Genomic DNA, 20,175 nt, shown 5'->3' on the forward strand with positions numbered 1-20,175 from the left:
CATTCTCCCAATCTCCTCCCTTTTAGCCTCAATCGTACTACATCCACGCACATTCATAGACCCAATCTTCAGGGTACGAGGATAACTCAATCCCCCATCCCTTTCTCTGGCCTGTCTCATTTTAGGAACTAAAAAACAGAGGAGGGGGTCCCTAGTCCTCTGACCCAGCCCCTTTTAGTCGCCTTTTACAACACACAGGGAATACGGTGGCAGTATTCTTCCTAACACAACCTGGCCACAGAGTAGTAGTACCACCCCTTAGTGTGGCCAGATTGTGTTCCCACCCTACAGGGGGGGTACACAGTCTATAACTTAGTACACCATTAAGGTATTGTTATGAGAAGAAAACTCGGTGGCAACTTCAAAGTTTTATTCAGCACATTACAAACTACCCATTCCTGTAAGAGAAACAAAATCCAATAGTGCATATACATAAGTCAGAAGAAAACATTACCTATAAAAAAGGAAACACTACGTAATATGCAATAATAAGCAAACCCTAAATAATCAGGTATGTATGCATGTTTACATAGGGGAAAATAAGCAACATTTAATGAAAATAATACCTACATGCCATAAGGCAGCTAAACGTATTAGAGAACACCATCCTATGACAGTGGAATTCTGGACTCAAGCGTAAACATAGGTAACAATCGAGATGTGAGATGCGCCAGTCACAGTGTTACCAATAATAGTCAATAATATTACAATCTCCCCTCCTAGAAATTATAAACAGACAATGGACATGTAATTTCACAGAAAAGCATTCATCATGATACATAGTATAGGTACAAAATGATACTCTATCTTCTACACGGTACAAACTAAAGAACTCAATCCCATCCATAATGATCAGGGGAGCTTAACGCACGCGTAGACCTCCTTAATTCAGTGGGTGTGATAGAGCATGATTCAGGGTTATCGTTGGACAACTTTGTATCTTGAGGTTTGGGGGTGTTTGGAGACCTTGTCACATTTTTTATTTTGGGTGAATCTGAAGACCTAGTTACATTTTGCACATCTACATTTTCCTGCATAGGAATTACTGGACTCTCTGGACACCGAGCCAAGTCACAAACAGATATTGTTGATTAACGACCATCTGGATACCTAACGCTGGCATACATTGGGTTCACATCAACAAGTTCAAGTCGATCCACTAATGGCCCATGCTTGCTAGATCGAGGATGCCGTCACAGTAGCACTGGCCCTGGAGACAAAAGCCATTATGAATGAACTTCCATGACTGGGGCGTCATTGGAAACCAAAGAAGCGTTCATGAGGGGTTTCATTAGTTGCAGTACATAAGAGATCTTACTGAATGCAATACCTCTAGAAGTACCACTTCCCAATGTTGTTTTCCCCAGCCATGAGTCTGAAGTGATAGACAAATGGCTCTCCAAATAATGCCATTATATCGTTCTACTTGGGTGTTGCCAGTGGGATGATAAGGGGTTTTTCTACTCACTGCAAAAACCTTTTGAGAAAGGTACATCTTGAGTTCTTGGGACATGAAAGATGTACCTTGATCTAAGTGGATAAGACAGGGCATTCCACAAAAGCTAATACTACTTCAAGACATTAAATCACAGTTTCCATATGCATATTTGGACACAGAAGTCGGAAATACAAAAGAGAACCGAGAGTATTCATCAACAATTGTGAGCATGTATTAATTACGTGTTGCATATGGCAAAGGTCCCTTAAAATCAATACTGAGGCGTTCCATTGGCTGAGTGGCTTTAACCCGCCCCGTCCCGGAGACGTGAATTCACGTCCTCACATGATGTGCACTCATATCCCGGAGACGTAAATTAATGCAGCAACATTGCAAGGTCCCTAATTTGCACAATTTTCAATTTTTGTGAGTGATTTTGCGAGTGATTTTTGGCACGTATACACGGGACACCTTCCTCTATTCCTCTACAAGATGCCAAGTAGGGACAATGCCTTACACCGCATAACCTCTCCCCCCCCCTGCACGCCATTGTCTCGGCAATTCACCTGTTACCAGTGACCTGGCCAATAAAGACATTCAGGGCCAGAGTGATTCCCCAATCGATAACAATGTGGAGGACAAAGTTTACATAGCATTAGAGGAAGAAACAGTCAGAAATGATGATCAGGATATGTGGGAAAAAAAGGTAATGAATGGTGATGAGTTAGTGAGTGAAACAATGCTTATAATGCCTATATTACTGTTTGAAGACCAATATGCTCTCGTACTACATATAAATTCGTACCAAGTAAATAAATAAATATTGTTTATGAGTGGATAAAACAGTTACCCTCCCATAGAACTCGTTTTCTTTGGTGCCAGCCTGTTAGAAAACCCAGTCAGGTAAGGAGGTACTCGTACCTGTATCGAGTATTTTATACCTCAGGTGAGTGATTTCTCTATGAATTTTCGATGTTTCTCACCAAAAGCGAATGTTTGAGCCTAAAAAAAAAAGGTCCAAAGATATCGGGACTGGGGCGTACCATTGCCCAGAAAACGTCAGGATGGAGCTGGTTAATAGGTGTCCCTTCTGTTGGACGATAGAACTGTAGTTTTAGTTGTGCACAGACGTTATAAGATGCACATGTCTTCTTTACATCCTCTGTGGAAGAGGAGGTTTCTCGATCGCACAAAGTGCAAAAGTCGAGTAACTCCAGGATGGCAAAGACCCTCATGTATGTCTCTGAGGTTAGACACAGAAGAAACAGAACAGCAAGATGTTCGGGTCAAGGCATCAGGAACCACGTTCTGCTTACCAGGGTGGTACTGTATAGTATAGCTATAGGATGCTAGTTCCAACCTCCATTCTTGTATTTTGTTATTCTTGATCTTAATTCGTTTCCTGTTGTCCAACATAAACGCCAATGAGGGCTGATCAGTTATCAAGGTAAAATGCTGCCTAGCTAAGAAATGGTTCCACTTACGCACAGCTCAATAATGGCTGTAGCCTCCTTCTCCACTGCCGGATAGTGCAATTCACTACCTTAGAGGGTCCTAGACATGAAAGCTACTGGATGGCCACCTTGGTTCAAGGCTGCAGAGATGGCGACTTCGGAAGCATCACACTCCACAACAAACGGATGGCTCTTATCCACAGAGTATAGCATAGCATCCATAAGTTGCTTATTCAAGAGGTTGAATGCTGCTAGTGCTGCTTCACTCAATGGGAAAGTCTTTGTATTTACCAAATGTTAGATTTTATCAGAGAAATTTGGAATCCATTTAGCACAATAAGCAAACAACCCTAATGCTCTTCACAGTGACTTTACATTTGCAGGAGATGGTAATTCTTGGAGTGGACGCAGTCAGTCAGGATCAGGCTTTATAATGTTATTCCCTACACAATACCCAAGGACACTGATTGTAGGTACAGACATGACTGATTTAGATTCATTAAGTGTTAGTTTCCTGCTCTCAACAACTTACAAGAACTTCCGAACATTTTCATCATGCTCATCCGGAGTTGATCCAGCAACAGCAATGTTGTCCAGATATGGAAAAGTATCTTTTAGGTTTTCATCTTCCATTAGTTTGTCCATGACATGCTGAAAAGCAGCTACGCCATTTGTGACACCAAATGGGATTCTACAAAACTGATATAGTTTCCCATCAGCCTGAAAAGCAGTAAATCTTTTCTCACACTCCTTAATCTTAATCTGGTGGTATGCACTCCTTAAATCAAATGTAGAAAAAACTTTGTAATTTGCAAGATCATGTACTATTTCCTCTATCCGGGGCAATGGATATGCATCTCGGTGTGTATACTGGTTGATGTTCTGATAGTACTCAATACAAAGTCTCTTTTTGTGCCTGTTAAGTGGATCTTTCACTAAAACTACCTGTGCACACCATGGAGATAAACTCGGCTCAGTGATACCTTCTGATAATAAGTGGAGTACCTGTTCCTTGATGAACAATGGTCATCCTTACTATAGTGTCTTGATATGACCACAATAGGTTTACATCCTTGAGGCAGATTTGGAAACAATGATGGTTCATCAATCATCGCTGTTGCTAGTGCACAGAGTGAATCTGCATCAGTAACCTGAAGTTCAGGTTAATTTCCCCCATACTGAAAGTTTATACTCTTGTGCTGGTCCTGAATGTCATGGCCCAAGAAAATATCACAATACAGTTCTTTTATAACTCCTAAATGAGTAGATGGATATTCTTGGCCATTGTGCATCAAATTTACTCTAACAAATCCAGGGGAACTTGCATTCAGTGATAATGACGCCATTGAAATCTCTTTACTTGCAGGACATATAGTCATATTTAGCTATTGTATTTTTCTACCACTTATAAAGAACTACATGAAACGATCAAAGCATTCATTGAGTGCCCATTCACACTGACTTCAGTTGCTGCATGTGAAAGATTCTGAGGAAATGCAGCAGCAACCGTGAGAAGGGTAGGGTTATACAATGCAGCAGTAGTACCGGTACTCTCTGAAGGCTTTGAACTACAAACCTTTGCAAAATGACCCATCTTGCCACATTTATTACATGAAGCATCACGTGCAGGACATTTAACCCTAATGTGAAACAAATTACCACAAAAATAGCATTTCTTTCTGGAAGAATACGCAGCAGCTACAGTGGAGTCCCCAGAGGGTGCTCCTTCTGACTTTTCTACAACTAATTGATGCTGCTTTTCTCCAACACACTGTTGCTGCTGCTCAGGAACTACAGCCATGGTATGGGCAACTGGGGAAGCATATGAGTCGGCATTATGCTGGGCAAGATCTAAAGTACAAGCTTGACTGTATGCAGTTTCTAAATCCAAAGTCTTATTCTCTAACAACCATTGATGGATAATAGGCGAGGCAATACCATTAACTAAGGCATCACGAACTAACTCTTCATGATACCTTTCAGCAGTGAGAGTTTTGAAGTTACAGTTTTTACTAAGTTTGTGTAAATCACTTAAAAAATCATCAATCGGTTCACCTGATTCCTGTCGTCGTGTTGCCAAAAGATAGCTAGCAAAAATTTCATTTGGAAGTTTAACGTAAGCGCTCTCTAATTTAGAAACAGCACTTTCATAAGTAGTACAGTTTTCAATAAGTTCATACACATTGTGGGACACACAGTTCACTAATGCTCTTAGTTTATCAGATGCTGAGTCTCCACTCTCTTCAATGAAGTTAATAAATGTACGATGCCAATGTTTCCATTCCTTAGCTGCCGTGGGCAAATTGGGTCAGTGTCCAAGCGAGAAAGCTTCAGCAGATTGTCCATGATAACTTGCAATGTGCTGAATAAATTGTGATGAGACAGACAACTCGGTGGCAACTTCCAAGTTTTATTCAGCACATTACCAAACTACCCATTCCTGTAACAGAAACAATATCCAATAGTATATATACATAAGTTAGAAGAGAACCTTACCTCTAAGACAAGAAACACTACCTAATATACAGTAATAAGCAAACCTAAACTAACCAGGTATGTATACATGTTTACATAGGGGAACATAAGCAACATTTAATGAAAATAACATGCCATAAGGCAGCCAGAAGTATTAGAGAACTCCATCCTATGACAGTGTAAGTCTGGGCCCAGGCGTAAACATAAGAAACAATCGAGATGCAAGATGCGCCAGTCACAGTATTGCCAATAACAGCCAATAATATTATAGGTATACATTGGAAGCTTTCTCTGGCATGTTCCTTACCAAAAAGATGAACTAAGATTAGTGATAGTGGTGGATGGAAATGAGCATCTGGGTATATGTGCCATATTTTGTGTGCCTCTCTCTCTCTTTCTGTTCTTTAAATAATGAATTGGTTAATCCCAAGGGGCGACATGCCAAGTAAGAGGACCATGAGGCCAAGTATTACGTATATGTACAGAGGAGCTCGTACCTTGCAGGGCATGCTGTTTTGTTACACAGATAAACTGGAGTTTACAATACAGGAGTTAGCATCCACCATAGTGTGGATGTCTCACAAGAATGATATATAAATGACTGTCTGTGCATAGATAATTACATATATTAGTCAGGATCTGTCCCTGAGGCAGTAGGTCCATGACTGAGCGACACGCAAGGCAGTAATGCTGAAGACTGTGGGTGTTAGGAAGGTCACATAGATTCTAGAAGTGAGGCACGTCCCCCGCCTCAGAGACTTGCCAGACAGGGCGATATCCAAGCCGGAGTCAAGCAGACACAATATTGTATTTGCGGACCATAAGTTCATGTTGACGATACTTTGGAATAGACAGAGGAAAGTGGTCGTAGTGTTGGATGGACACACTCTGAGTCAACTCAGAATTCCTGTGGTGAAGTGTAGGGAGAAGAGTCACTGAATATATCCTCTTTTTGTGGCAGAGGAGAGAGGCTGGAGCATCATCAAGTAGAATAGTCATCAAGTAGAGCACTCTATGAGTCATCACTGTGTCCCTCCTCCCAGGCAGGGTTCTGGCAACTCAGTCCCACTTTGTGAGTGAGTGAGCACCATGGTGCATCGCGACATTCCTCAACACGAGATTGACAAGCTCCTGAACATCCCCTATAATGGAGAAAGTGATTCTCCCATTGATGATGATGATGATGTTGCTGATTGAGACTACGTCCAACTTGAGTCGGAATCGTGCAGCGAGGGCGACATTCCATCTCCAAGAAAGGTGAGGAATATGGCTGTCTGCATGGCTATCTCACCCTGCACCACCATCCCAAACCACTCTCGCTCTATGAACGACTCCTCTAGTGATGAGAAATATGAGGCCGATCCTTCAGGTGAACATCGGCTGCTTTCGTGGGTACGATCTCCAAGGAAAACCCAGAGGAGTGGGGAAGAACTATTTAGTAAAAAGCAAAAGGAAAGCAGTGCTTTGTTCTATTCACGTGGTGTGGGACGATACCCACCACCTCCACCCCCACGCCACAGTGCCCCTCCCCAACCCACCACCTCCACCTCGCCTGAACCTCCTTGCGCTCCCTCCCCACACCCTCTCCGTGCTTCCTCCACACAGCCTCAAATGGTGAGGAAAGGAGCAAAAGGTAAAGTAAAAGGGAAGGGAAAAGGCAGGGGGAAGAAAACTGCGAGTCGTGTGGAAAATGAGGAGCCAAGCTCTATTCTCCAAACCTACTACCGAATTTCTTTCCCATCCCGATAACGGTGATGGAGGTGGCCCTATTGGTGACGAGGGCGAAACCGAAGGAGGGGATGAAGTCACGTGAGAGTGGGAAGATGGGAGCAGTTTCGTTCCCATCATTCATTCCTTCATAGGTGGTGATACAGCAGGTTGTACTGTGCCGGAGCTGACTCCCACCTCAAGGAGAATCGATTTCTTCAAGAATTTTTGTACGAGGGAGCTAATATTGAGAATCGTTCTCCTTTCTAACACCTGTGCTGCCTTCTACCAATGTGTGGAGTGTGATGTGAGGTTGTGCCTAATCCCAAGCCTTGAGAAATACCACATCCTCCTCCATTTCTAAGTGTTAGAAAGCTGTGTTATGTGCGAAAAAGACACCTATGAGTGTTACTGAAAGGTAGATTTTAATTAGTGTAAGTTATTTCATAAGTAACTGTAATGTATGAGTAAATTAGTGTGTGAGATTTCATCAGAATAAGTGCAGTGTAAGTACTTCATATAATACTTGTGTAATGTGTCTTGTGTCTTCGAGAAAAGACACACATAGTAAGTACACTGTGCAAGAATAATTCGTTGTGGGAAAAAAAGATGCAGATGTAAAATATATATGTGTGGGCAAACACTTACGTGAAAACTAGAAAAGCCAATAATAAGAACATAATGGGAATAATGCCACTCACTCACCCGAATATCGTAAGGAACCCCAGCACATAATTATGCTTGGGAACAGTTCCCACATCATCCATATACCTTTTGAGAGTGTCTCTGGGTCATTTGGGATACTTACCCATGAAGAAAACGGAGATCTCCTGCCTCAACAAGCTGAGTGCTGGCGGCTGTCAATGAGGTCTACGGGCGTTACTCTTAACATTTTAGCCGCTCGCCGAGAGAGAATCGACCTCAAAATCGATCTTTTAGGCTTCTGTGACTACTTTTATTATTATTCTCCATGTTTCCTCATCATTCCTAACCTATCTAGAAAAAAAAAATAAGGTTGAAAATTGGCTGGCACTGCAGTGCCATGAAGATCCCGAGTCGGCTGGCACGTGATGGGTTCAACATTTTGGGAAAGGGGCGGATGGCCGTTGAGTTTCCTTCCCCCACTTTCCCCGAGACTCTAAGGGTGGGTGCTGTGTAGCCTAGACAGGAAGAGTAGTGTGCAATGTGCGGGTAGTTTGGTGGAAACAAGTAAAGGAAAATGTATACGAGAGTATGCTAATCCACCTCCCGTGTTACTGGAACATAAAGTTCAGCTGCGGTGAATGGTCAGAAGCTAGTTCTGAGGGCTGGTGAAACGGGAGCTTCAGTTCTCCCCATCACCATCATCCACTTCGGGGGTACTATCATGTTTAACTGGTGCACAGAATCATAGAACAACGCCGAGAAATTTTGCTTATAACTCGTGTGAAATTACAAGTTATGAAGCCCAAGATGTTGTATAAAAAAAAAAAAAAAGTTTGCATTTTGTGGGGAAGGCATCTTACAGAAAATAGCAGCACTCCTCTACAAAGAATATGAGAGTGGTCATGGAAAAATATCAAAACTCATATTACAGTAGAAAGTTATTGCATTCAAACTTGATTTTTAAGTCCAGTACAAACAAAACCATAACAACTGTGTCTCTCACATGGTGCAACTACTGATACGGTACAGAATGTATTTTTCATATTACTGGCACTGTTTAAATGTGGCTGAACTGACTGAACCATGACTGTTTTTTTTTTTTTTTTGTCAACGTTTTATATACAAATTTCTCCCGATTACAATTAATAGCAAAGCAATTGACTAAGATAGGTTAGCCTAACCAGAGACTTCTGCTCTCTATTCTTGCCCTTTTGGGCTGTCATTTTGACTTCTCAGAATCGTTTACATGACTACTTCCAGTACAATCTGTCTATCAGTGTAAGAGGAAATTGAGTATAGACAAACATGCTGAACTCCCCTGCACATATAACTTCTGGTAATAGGGTTGGGCTATAAATGTGTACATTATCCACTGCCGAACTATTGTAACATATGGAAGTATTCAGAACAGTACATGATGAACATGAGTAACTGAAGCGATACCTAATTCATAAATTTAAAATCCATCAACCGTTTGTATAACAAATTTATTTCATCTTGTTGCAGCCTTGGCCACTCCTCTTACCTGGAGTCTATGATGTCAAGTTACCTACACGCCATCTCTATGCACCTACTCGAGCCAGTTGCCCGGGAACCCAACACCAACACCAGCCGGGTGGTGGTGGCCTTCCTGTGGCTGTACACGATGGTGCTGGGAATGTCTTACTGCTCCAACCTTACTGCCTTCCTCACCGTCACACGCCAACCTCGCACCATTAACACATTCAAAGATTATCTAGAGTCAGACCTCAGTATTGTTGGATTTGGTCATTTTTTCGGTGACCTTATGATGGGCTCCGTGAATGATTATATAAAAGTATATTTATTACTGTTCGTCAGGATCTAATTAATTAACCTGTCACTGCCTGCATATATTGATGGTCATATCCTTCAAAATACTGTGTGTAAAACCAGATTGAAAGTTAAAGTATCCCCTGCAGCCAGATTACGTATATTTGCATATATCCTCCTCACCACCTGATAATTTATGTCAGTTTTAGAATAACTTCGAATTGAAGGGATTAAATACAGCCTTCATTAGTCCCTGCTGTGGGACTAATCATTCCAAAGTTTATAAAACTGTCTGGAGGTATGGAGCATAAAACACGTCTACGGGCAGCATGACTTAATATTAACAAATCCTAATAACGTTTCAGGAGCTGTCCAAACGTTACATCATGGTACCTTCTGATCCAGAGTCTTGGGTGACAGATGGTAGAGCAGGTTACATTTCCAATTATCAGTACCTCCAATTTACTGTTACAAAAATTAATAGTGAATACAGAACTCCTGTTGTTCGTGTTATGAAGGTCAGTATGTTTCCCTTGTTTCCCAATATATATATATATATATATATATATATATATATATATATATATATATATATATATATATATATATGTGTGTGTGTGTGTGTGTGTGTGTGTGTGTGTGTGTTAATATATTTACATTACTGCATTAGACCTTGTAGCATTTCCTTTTGAGAATACAACCCTCGATGGGTTTGTCGAACAGACTCAAAAGATACAACTATCATAAGTCAAACGATAGCGCACAAGATTGATACAGTAATGAATGAGGAAGAAAAATAATTAACAAATAACCAAGTGTCTGGATGGAATGATTGGGTTGAAACAGTTATTGTGTTACTCCATCTTCATCATTTGACCGGCGATGGAATGATTCTGCAATGATCTTGTCAACAGAAATGGGATCAGTTTTACTCAAGGATCTGTTAACTTATAGTGTATGTATGCCTCACAGGAAACTGATAACTGAAATACAGTTATAGTGTGACTGTCATAATCTTAGGGGATGGCAGGGTTGGCAACAAAGTGGGTAGCCCGGTTTTACCCAACCGGGTTTTTTCAGTAAAACCCACTTGAAAAAACAAACAAACAATATTTTACCCACTTTACTGTTTTTTTTTTCGACCACAACCAGCTGTGCGAGGCATATTTCTGTTCTCTGAACTAAACAAGAAATTTTACACTCTAGTTTTTCATTCTTACTAATACCTTGGTCACACTTTTCTACAAAATGAGAGTAAACATGACTGGGTTAAAAGAATCCTAATACAGTAGTATGTAGCTTGAATTCACGGTAAATTTCCTTAGTTTTCATCTGGTGAATACAAACTTTACAGCCAGCACTACTTGTCTCTAATTTTGAAAGTTTTAAAATTAAGAGTAAAATTGTTTTTGATACATATGGTTTTCAGTTTTAATAAGGAGTGGGGTAAATATGTTATATAACAGCAATCATTACTGGAGTTAACTTATACCATATGTTGTCTCATATCATTACCAAATATCAATAATTCTATAGAAATATATTATAAACATTGCTCTGTTTGAGACAGATGTATTTTATAGGCTTAGCTATTTTTTTTTGGTTACCAAAAGCTATTATTACTGTTAAGATAGTGTGTGAAATCACTTATGCAACAGAATTTTCAATAATAATTATTTACAAGATTGAGAAATGGAAGTATGTAATTACCAAAGAAAGGTGAGTAGCAAGGCAAGTGACTCCTTCTTCTACTATTGTGTAATGTGGACTGATCTTTGCCAGCTCATGAGTTGTGCAGTGCTCTCAAGCTTCTCATGTTGAACCATGTTGTGCTGTGTAGCAGGCAGCCCAAGGATAACAGCCAAACAAGTCAAAACATAATTGTGTTCATTTCCCTCATTCAAATAACTGTGTGAAAAATATGATTTTATTGGGCTATTCTTAATTATGTATAGTAATGCTGGAGCTTACAAAAATTTAAATTACACCTTGAGTACAAAAGGTTTGAGTGTTGGAATCCATTGAGAGTCCATTGCAGACCCCTCATCAGTGATTCTTAAGTTGTCCAGTTGGTGCGTTAGGTAGGGGGCGCTCCTTGACTTACCCCCCAAAATCAGTTTAAATTACATTTTGGAGTACATCAACCAGACTGGTGCCAAAAGTTTCAATTTACAGTCTGGTTACGGATATGGCGTTCTTAAGTGGTGAATTTGGTGCTAAGTCCACTTAAGAACGACCTAAAGATGGCGCTACTGTGCAATTTAAATCACATGTTGAGGACATCAATCAAACTTAGTAATAACGTTCTTCACACCCCACTGATTAAGAATTGGTAGTTCTTAAGTGACAAATTTGCTGCAAAATCCACTTAAGAACAGGCTAAAGGTGGCGCTACTACCGGCACATTTAAAACACATTTGAAGTACATGAATGAAACCTAGTGGAATTGTGCTTTACATCTCGCTGATCAAGAATTGGTAGTTCTTAAGTGACATATTTGGTGCAAAACCCATTTCCGTACTTAAATCGTACCATTTCCGTACCGAGATCAAATTTCAATTGATGTAGAAGGTGATGTCCCAGAAAAGTGGGTGAGGTCTTGAGCCCTTACCCCTCCCTAGGTGAGGTCACATCCGCCCCTCAGTCCCTCACCCTCTCCCTAGGTGAGGTCACATCCTCACGTTAGGTTATGCATCCCACGCAGGTCCTGACTGGGTATAAATGCAGCTGATTTCCCTCTGTACACTTCATTCACCCTGCTGATGTCTTGAAATACAGACAAAACGTTGGTGGCAGTCTACTTCCATTTTTGTGAGTTATACATAAATTAAACCTTCTGTAATTATGCTTCTCATATCCCTGTATTACATTACGATATTTTTGGATCAAATGCCCCTTCAGGTGAATATTTGTCTAAGAAACCCCTATTTTATTTCAGGCAGCCACTCTGAAAAACGCTGAAATGGAGCCAACTCGAAGCAGTGATGTCCTTGGAGTCAGAAAATGTATCCTCACGTTTCTGAGAAAATGACCATGAAGAAAGCTCGTTGTGACATTTTGCCCTTTGATAAGAAAAACTGGTGTGTTGTTGCTAGCTGCAGCCCAAAACAGGCGTGAAAAACCTCAGTTTGCAAAGTCAGTGTATTATGATGTAGTCGTCAGTTTGCCACAACGTCCTACTGAGACTGATGGCTATCACGTGGCCTGCTATCAGAAATTTACAGCTGTGACTTCCACAACAAGTGTTTTTTCTGAGGATAGGAAATCTGACACAAGCGATAGGAGTGTGCCACATCTGGCTAGCCCAGATGAAGTGATGGCAAAGACTAACAAGAGTGCTTTGTTTTAAAATTTTGGAAAACAGGGTGAAAGACCATGACAGGCCAGTGGAAGTAAGTGCTTACATCATAGATGGGCAGTTTCTACTTCACAGCTTGCCAACAAGTTTGCCCCCAACTTACGGAGGACTCGCCAGGAGTGTTCTTATCCAGATTCTTAGAAGTCCAGCCAAATCCATACACACTGTCTTTGATGACTATCCACAGCTATCAATAAAAGACACCGAACGGGACAGAAGGGGAGCTGACAGCAGAACATTTGTCATCACTGGGCCAGAGCAGCGACGAGTGCCAAGAGATCTGAATGATGCCCTAAAGTCCAGGTCATTCAAAAAACAGCTTCCGCAATTTCTTGCCAGTGAATGGCAGAATCTCTCCTATGCAGAAATTATAAAGCACAAGGAAGTCATCCTAGTTGTTCCAGGGGATTGCTACCAATTCAAGGTAGAAGAGGGTGTGATCCATAATGCCTTCATGCATTATTTAAAGACCGTGCCCATAGCGACATTGTGGTCAGGGCATCCGATACAGATGTTGCAGTGATATTATTGTGCCACTGCAACAAGTTTCAGTCAAGACTCTGGATGGATATTGGAACTGCTGCAAAGAACAACCGTCGGTACATCTGTTTGACCGTAATTTATCAGGAGCTTGGACCAGATCTTTGTGCAGCATTACCAGCCTTTCACTGGATCGGACTATACATCGTAATTCATACGAAAGGGTAAGGTTAGGCCATTCAAAATGCTTGAAAAATGGCCAGACTACCAGAATGCTTCCACAGTTATGGCACGGGATACACAAGTTTCTAATGCCACGAAAGCAACCCTCTTGAGCTTTACAGCCAATGTTTATGGAGCTAAGCAAAACGCCAGCCTTAACAACTGCAGATATCAGAAGTTCATGCAGGCTTATGGACCTAAGAGATATGGGAAAAATCTGCTTTCCAGTTTGAGGGGTATTGATGCTAGTGGACTCTCACCATGAGAAGATGAGGTCAGTACCCACATAAAGCGAACAGCATTTGTTGCCAACATGTGGGCCAGTGCAGATCAAAGTCACATAGAGGTAGCATCCGACAGAAGAAAATGGCTGGCAGTTAGTTGATGGCCAGTACAAACCTGTATGGTTTGATGGAGAGCAACTCCCAGAAACTCGCATCCCAGAGGAAGAGGAACTACATGAAATAGAGAAAGAGGCAGAAGATGACATGGAGATTGCATCATCTGATGAAGTGGACAGTTCGGGCGATGATGAAGAGGACAGTTCTGGCAATAATGAATAAACCCAGAGTTATCAAACAATCATCATCATACATTTTCATAACCATTACTCAGCAACTGATCAACTCAGGTTGTAGACAAAAAGCACACAGCGATAGACATTTTTTCTCTGTTTCAGACTCATTAGCAAATGAATGCCGTTTGGGATTTTTTACATATCCAGTACAGTGACCACATATTTTCAGAAATACTTTTTTAGGCAATCTGTCTCCGTGCTGGAGGACTAACCAGCAGATGAATGGCTTTTCTGGCGAATATTTTGTCTAACCAGAGTCTATCGGTACATGTCTGGAGGTATATAGAGGTGTAGAATGTAAAGACAATGGGATACATTGTTGATACAAAGGATTGTTTTATTTTAATCAAAAGCTGAGAATGTTCTGTTCCCTTTGCTACACAAATGTTTTACAAGTTGGATACATGTAGGGAAAGTATTCCATTTCCATGACAAAAAGGTAATGATGGTTCCCCTTAAAACAGTTATTTACAGTTGAAAATTACTGACAATAGTTTCTTGTAGTGCGGATCATTATTTCTTCACTTGTATAAGGACGTGTCTCTAGAAGAATAGTTTTTGGTAAAAGTCAAACTTTTCTTTATCTTTTCTGTAATTTGGCTCAAATTATAAGGTACATGTTCACACATACTTCACTTGGAACTGCATAGAATATGCTTTTTGACAACCATTCACAGGTGAGAATTAAGATTGTCTTGTCAAAGTTGATGGTTAATAAACTGACGGAAACCAAGCTGTTCATGTGACCCTTTATCCCATTCTTAAAAAGTTTTGCACCAATTTTGTCTATTAAGAATTAACCATTCTTGATCAGTAAGTTGTAAAGCACAATTCTACCATGTTTCATTGATGTGCTTTAAATGGCCACATTTAGGCCATTCTTAAATGGGTTTTGCACCAAATACATCACTTAAGAACTACCAGTTCTTGATCAGTGAGATGTAAAGCACAATTCCACTAGGTTTCATTCATGTACTTCAAATGTGTTTTAAATGTGCTGGTAGTAGCGCCACCTTTAGCCTGTTCTTAAATGGGTTTTGCACCAAATTTGTAACTTAAGAACTACCAATTCTTAATCAGTGGGGTGTGAAGAACGTTATTACTAAGTTTGATTGATGTCCTCAACATGTGATTTAAATTGCACAGTAGCGCCATCTTTAGGTCGTTCTTAAGTGGACTTAGCACCAAATTCACCACTTAAGAACGCCATATCCGTAACCAGACTGTAAATTGAAACTTTTGGCACCAGTCTGGTTGATGTACTCCAAAATGTGATTTAAACTGATTTTGGGGGGTAAGTCAAGGAGCGCCCCCTACCTAACGCACCAACTGGACAACTTAAGAATCACTGATGAGGGGTCTGTAATGGTCTCTCAATGGATTCCAACACTCAAACCTTTTGTACTCAAGATGTAATTTAAATTTTTGTAAGCTCCCGGACTGTAGCAGAAACATTATTTTATTTAAATTTAAGTTGAACTTTGGAAAACCCACTTTTGCCGGGGTATTTGGGGTATTTTGTGAAAAAAAAAAAAAAAAACGAAAAAACCCAGGTGGGTTGGGCTTAAAAAAAAAAAGTGTTTTTTTTGCCAACCCTGGGGGCTGGTGTAAAGAAATGACTTACACTTACTTTATATTTCTTGAAGGTCATATTCAAAACTTGACTGATACATCGTTGCCTGTGTGTACACAGGAATGTGCGTGGCCCTTCAGCCTAGCTGTGGCTTTACAAAGTTTTTCACCGCTGAAGCCCAGGATCGATGAAGTAGTTAACAAGATAGTCCAGAGTGGTATGCTATCATACTGGTTGGACGAGACAGCAAGAACGGCAACTCAGGTATATTTCCAATTTAACTGTTTGCAGTATATTTTCTTTGCCTAAAATTTCAGGTGATAGGTGGTAGCGACCATCATCCACTCACCAGATGTGGTGCTACCTAGTTTTTCCTTCACCTCGAGAGAGAGAGAGAGAGAGAGAGAGAGAGAGAGAGAGAGAGAGAGAGAGAGAGAGAGAGAGAGAGTAGATAGACAGACAGACAGGCAGACAGACTGATTGATTGATTGGTTGATAGATAGATAGAGATAGACATAGATAGATAGATAAATAGGTAAATATAGATATAGGTATATTACTGTCTGCCCCCCCCCTCTCCCTTTCTATTTCTCCCATCTTTTTGACACTTTTACTACTTTTCTTTCCAGGTCATGTGGCTGTACACTGAATGACAAACCTAATGTTTTTTTTAACCCAGGAAACCATGTACAATGCTGGGTGGTAACTTTATAACTAAATAATAGAGTAAAGTGATGCCTACTATAGTCCCCTTGCTAACTGGGTGGAGAGATGCAAATGCAGCACCCATTTGGTAACCAAACCTTCGCATTCCATCCTGCGCCTTGGTGTGGGAAGGCGTTATTTACCACAAAGGAACATAGATTCACTGCAAGGGATGGCCCTGTTGAGGCGATTCTTTGCCTGCAGTTGATGAGTCTGCTCAGACAGACAGACCAGGGTTACTTAACAACAACAACAACAACTGGTCAACTTTTGTGCTTAATTGCATACATAGTTCTCTTAATCCTGCTCTATACTATCTCCCCATCTGAACCTCTCTTTCCCTCGAGCCTTAACGTCAATCATCGGCTTCGTAAATGCCATCTGGCTCCTATTTCTCTTTCACATTAGACGCATTATATGCGATCCCACATACAGTAGTAGGTCACTTTCTTCATTACATTCACTTTCCCTGCTGTTAGTCAGTTCTTCACTTCTTATCTTTTTCCAAAAATTTGCAGCAATCTTATACAGATACAAACATATCTTTATTATAATATCAGGAACTAAGCAGGGTTCATTGAATATGACCAAACTCTATGAAACTGAAAAAGAAAAAAATCCTTCCAAATAAAATAAAAACTACTCAATGTTGATAAATGATAAAATGCAGAGCCACGTCGCCCTACAATACATTCCATGCCTTAACAAATTTTGTCAATGGGCGTTTTATTATGTATTTCCTGTCTTCAGCCACTTTTATTCAGCTTACAGGAGACTTGACTAACTGGCGGGGCTAGATGTACAGTAGGCTTCAGTAGCCCCTATTCTACTAGATGTCCTCCCTACGTTGAAAAGAATAGACTGATATGACGCAGAGTAAAATTGCGTATGTGTCATCAAAGTGATGCAATAAAGACTTGCTATCATCACTTTCCACTAACATTTCACCCGTTCTGTTCTTTGTAGTCATTCGTGTATTCTTTAAGCTAGTGACGTGATACATCATGAGTCAACTCCAGGGGAATGTTATCTACCTCATTATGAACGGGATTTTCAACAACACACCATCAAGTTTCTCTCTGGAGCAACAACAGTTTTCATGGGATGTTAAACTTTCTATAGTCACTCATCCCTACTACCCCCTAGCTTACTTACAGAATCAAAGTAATAGTAAGTTATCAACTGTGAATAAAAATATCAGGCACTCCCTGTGGTAGCAGTGCCTAATGAAGGTTCAAGCCTCTCTCTGTCTCTGTCTCTGTCTGTCTGTCTGTCTGTCTCTCTCTCTCTCTCTCTCTCTCTCTTAAAATCTAGTGGCAGGCCGACAGTGGCTACAGAAATGGAGGGAAAGATAAAGTTAATAGTCGAAAGTAGCAGGTCACGTTTAACTTTTGGGTTGTTGGACTTACTAGCAACTCACTGAGACTTTGACTGGGACGAGTCCAGCTCGTATAACTGCTGGTTTCCCACCAACTGAGAAATTTTCGACCACAGTAATTTCAGAAGTCTGATTTGAGCAAAATAATTTTGTGGGCAGGTGTGTCATATCTTTTCCAAGATGATATATATACAAAGTAATTTTGCAAAGGCTGCTAAATTGGCCATACTGTCGCACCCGAGAGCCCGCCTACAGTGAGTGCAGTCCCGTCAGTTTCTTGTTTGCCGTTACAGCACAGTCTGTTATATAATCGCCCTATAGTTTTGTAGAATTTCACTAGTTTTAACAGAAATATCCTATTAAGCTCTGAACACGTAAACTGCTGCATTGGAATTTCCAGCAATTTATTGTGGTGTGTGAAAAATACTAGATTCTTAATGTCAAAAACAAGTTTTTGTTCCCTTAATATGAAAGAGAACATGCATACCGTAGATTTCGTTCCCTTGATATGAAAGAGAACATGCATACCTTAGTTTTTGTTCCTGTGTTATGAATAACATGTATAACGAATCATCATTTTTTGTAGTTAGGGATAATTTAGTTAAATTAAAGAATTTTTGTTTAATATCAATATGACTTTCTGTTTACACCACTAACAGTTTTAGCATTGTGTGTGTGTGTATGTGTGTGTGCGTGTGCGTGTGTGTGTGTGTGTGTGTGTGTGTGTGTGTGTGTGTGTGTGTGTGTGTGTGTGTGTGTGTGTTTAGGCTTATATGGTCATGATGACTTTTCCAAGCTTGTAATTTTTCTTACTGCACTGCATCAAAAATGGTAAAAATCATCAGGGAGAGTGGGGTAGAAAAAAATCCAGATCCCATTACTTTACCTCCGTCATTTTTCCCTTATGCACACCAAAGCAAAGACTGGAAATTTATATGTTTTGCTTGATTTAAATGTTGTATATTGCAGTCACCCACTGGACATTAGATGATGCAAATCACAGTTCTTTGGTATCCCTCATTTTTCATCAAAGTAACTACATATTTACTGTATAAGAATGACAAAATTATCTATGAAATGAATAATTATTATATTATCGTTGTGGAGTCGTGAATTATAATGTTGTCATCTCAAAAAGATTTTGTGTACAATGATAATACTGTACTATTATGAACGATTTATAGTCCAAACGTATTTGTTACCAGTTACTCATTTTCTTATGCGATTTAAAAGTACTAGCACATTTTTTTCACAGTAAATACAAACATCCGGCAATGTAAGTTATGTTAGAAATTCAAAGTCGTAGATATATTTGGTCTGCACAAGTTTAACAAACAATTAGAACTGAAAGCCGTTGAAAAACATGCTCCCATCTGTTAAAAAATTTTAAAACTGGGCAACAGCACCAAAACCATGCTCTGAGAAGACGTAGTGTTCAGGTCAGTATTTTCTACATTATCCACAAAAAGAAGTTTATGATAAGCATAACATTTTCCTATGATTATTTTAATTTATGGAGTTTTTTCTAGTTATTCTTATGCATGGAACACTAAAAGGTATGATTAAATGAAAGGACATTTGTAAAAAGTTAAATCGTCTGTCTGTACAGTAAAAGTATACCATAAAAAAGGTCTTAACAAAATACAGTCCTGATGCAAACACATTCACACTTATTTTTTCATGTATTTAGTAATCAATAAACATCTTTTTAGGTTAAACACTTTTCATTTATTTCTTCAGTAACAGATGAACCCATTTTTTTTTTTTTTTTTTTTTATCAGGGTTAAATCGTATGTCTGGATTCTATAGGTTAGTCATAAAAATGCTTAGCAATATAAAATACAGTACCCACCAATCATGATGCGAACACTTCCCCGTTTTATTCATGTATCATTTACATCTGAGCTAAAATACTCTCAGGAGGTCTAATCTCTGACAAAGTAGGTCCTTGCAACAGTAGCCTCGGAGGGTGCCTGCAGCGAAATTTCTGCATCTTCATTCTTCTCATAGTGACACAATACATGACTGCTTCAGCCTTTTATCTTTACCAAGCTTATGTTTTCTGGAATATCGCATGGAAATTTCACATACTTTCATCTTGAAATATGAATACAATAAAACTGAGTTTCAGATTAATTAAGCCACAGTGATGTCGGTATTCTAAATCATTCAGTTATTCGGAAGTGATACATGAACATTTTAATGCTGAATGATAACCTAAACTCAGAATAACTAGTTAATGTATAACAAGCATACTGAATACTCTGTGCATATACTGTAGTTAAATTATTAGTACAGTGGGGCCTGGTCACTGAGCTGACATTTTGGACACTATATTGAACAGCACTATAAATCATACCCATTTTTATTTC

General features: G+C 39.9%; 1 protein-coding gene across 1 annotated transcript in view; it reads left to right on the forward strand.

The window, feature by feature from the left end:
• Nucleotides 1-20,175, forward strand: part of LOC145396977 (putative glutamate receptor) — a 61,069-nt gene that overhangs the window by 36,772 nt on the left and 4,122 nt on the right. The window contains exons 5-7 of the mRNA XM_080270207.1: nucleotides 9,226-9,535; nucleotides 9,876-10,028; nucleotides 15,841-15,984. Coding sequence (XP_080126333.1) covers nucleotides 9,226-9,535; nucleotides 9,876-10,028; nucleotides 15,841-15,984 — 607 coding nt within the window. The remainder of the gene's footprint in view (nucleotides 1-9,225; nucleotides 9,536-9,875; nucleotides 10,029-15,840; nucleotides 15,985-20,175) is intronic.

Source organism: Coenobita brevimanus, chromosome 40 (genome assembly GCF_032717465.1).
Source record: "Coenobita brevimanus isolate Jiangsu-jjx chromosome 40, ASM3271746v2, whole genome shotgun sequence".
Classification (NCBI taxonomy): domain Eukaryota; kingdom Metazoa; phylum Arthropoda; class Malacostraca; order Decapoda; family Coenobitidae; genus Coenobita; species Coenobita brevimanus.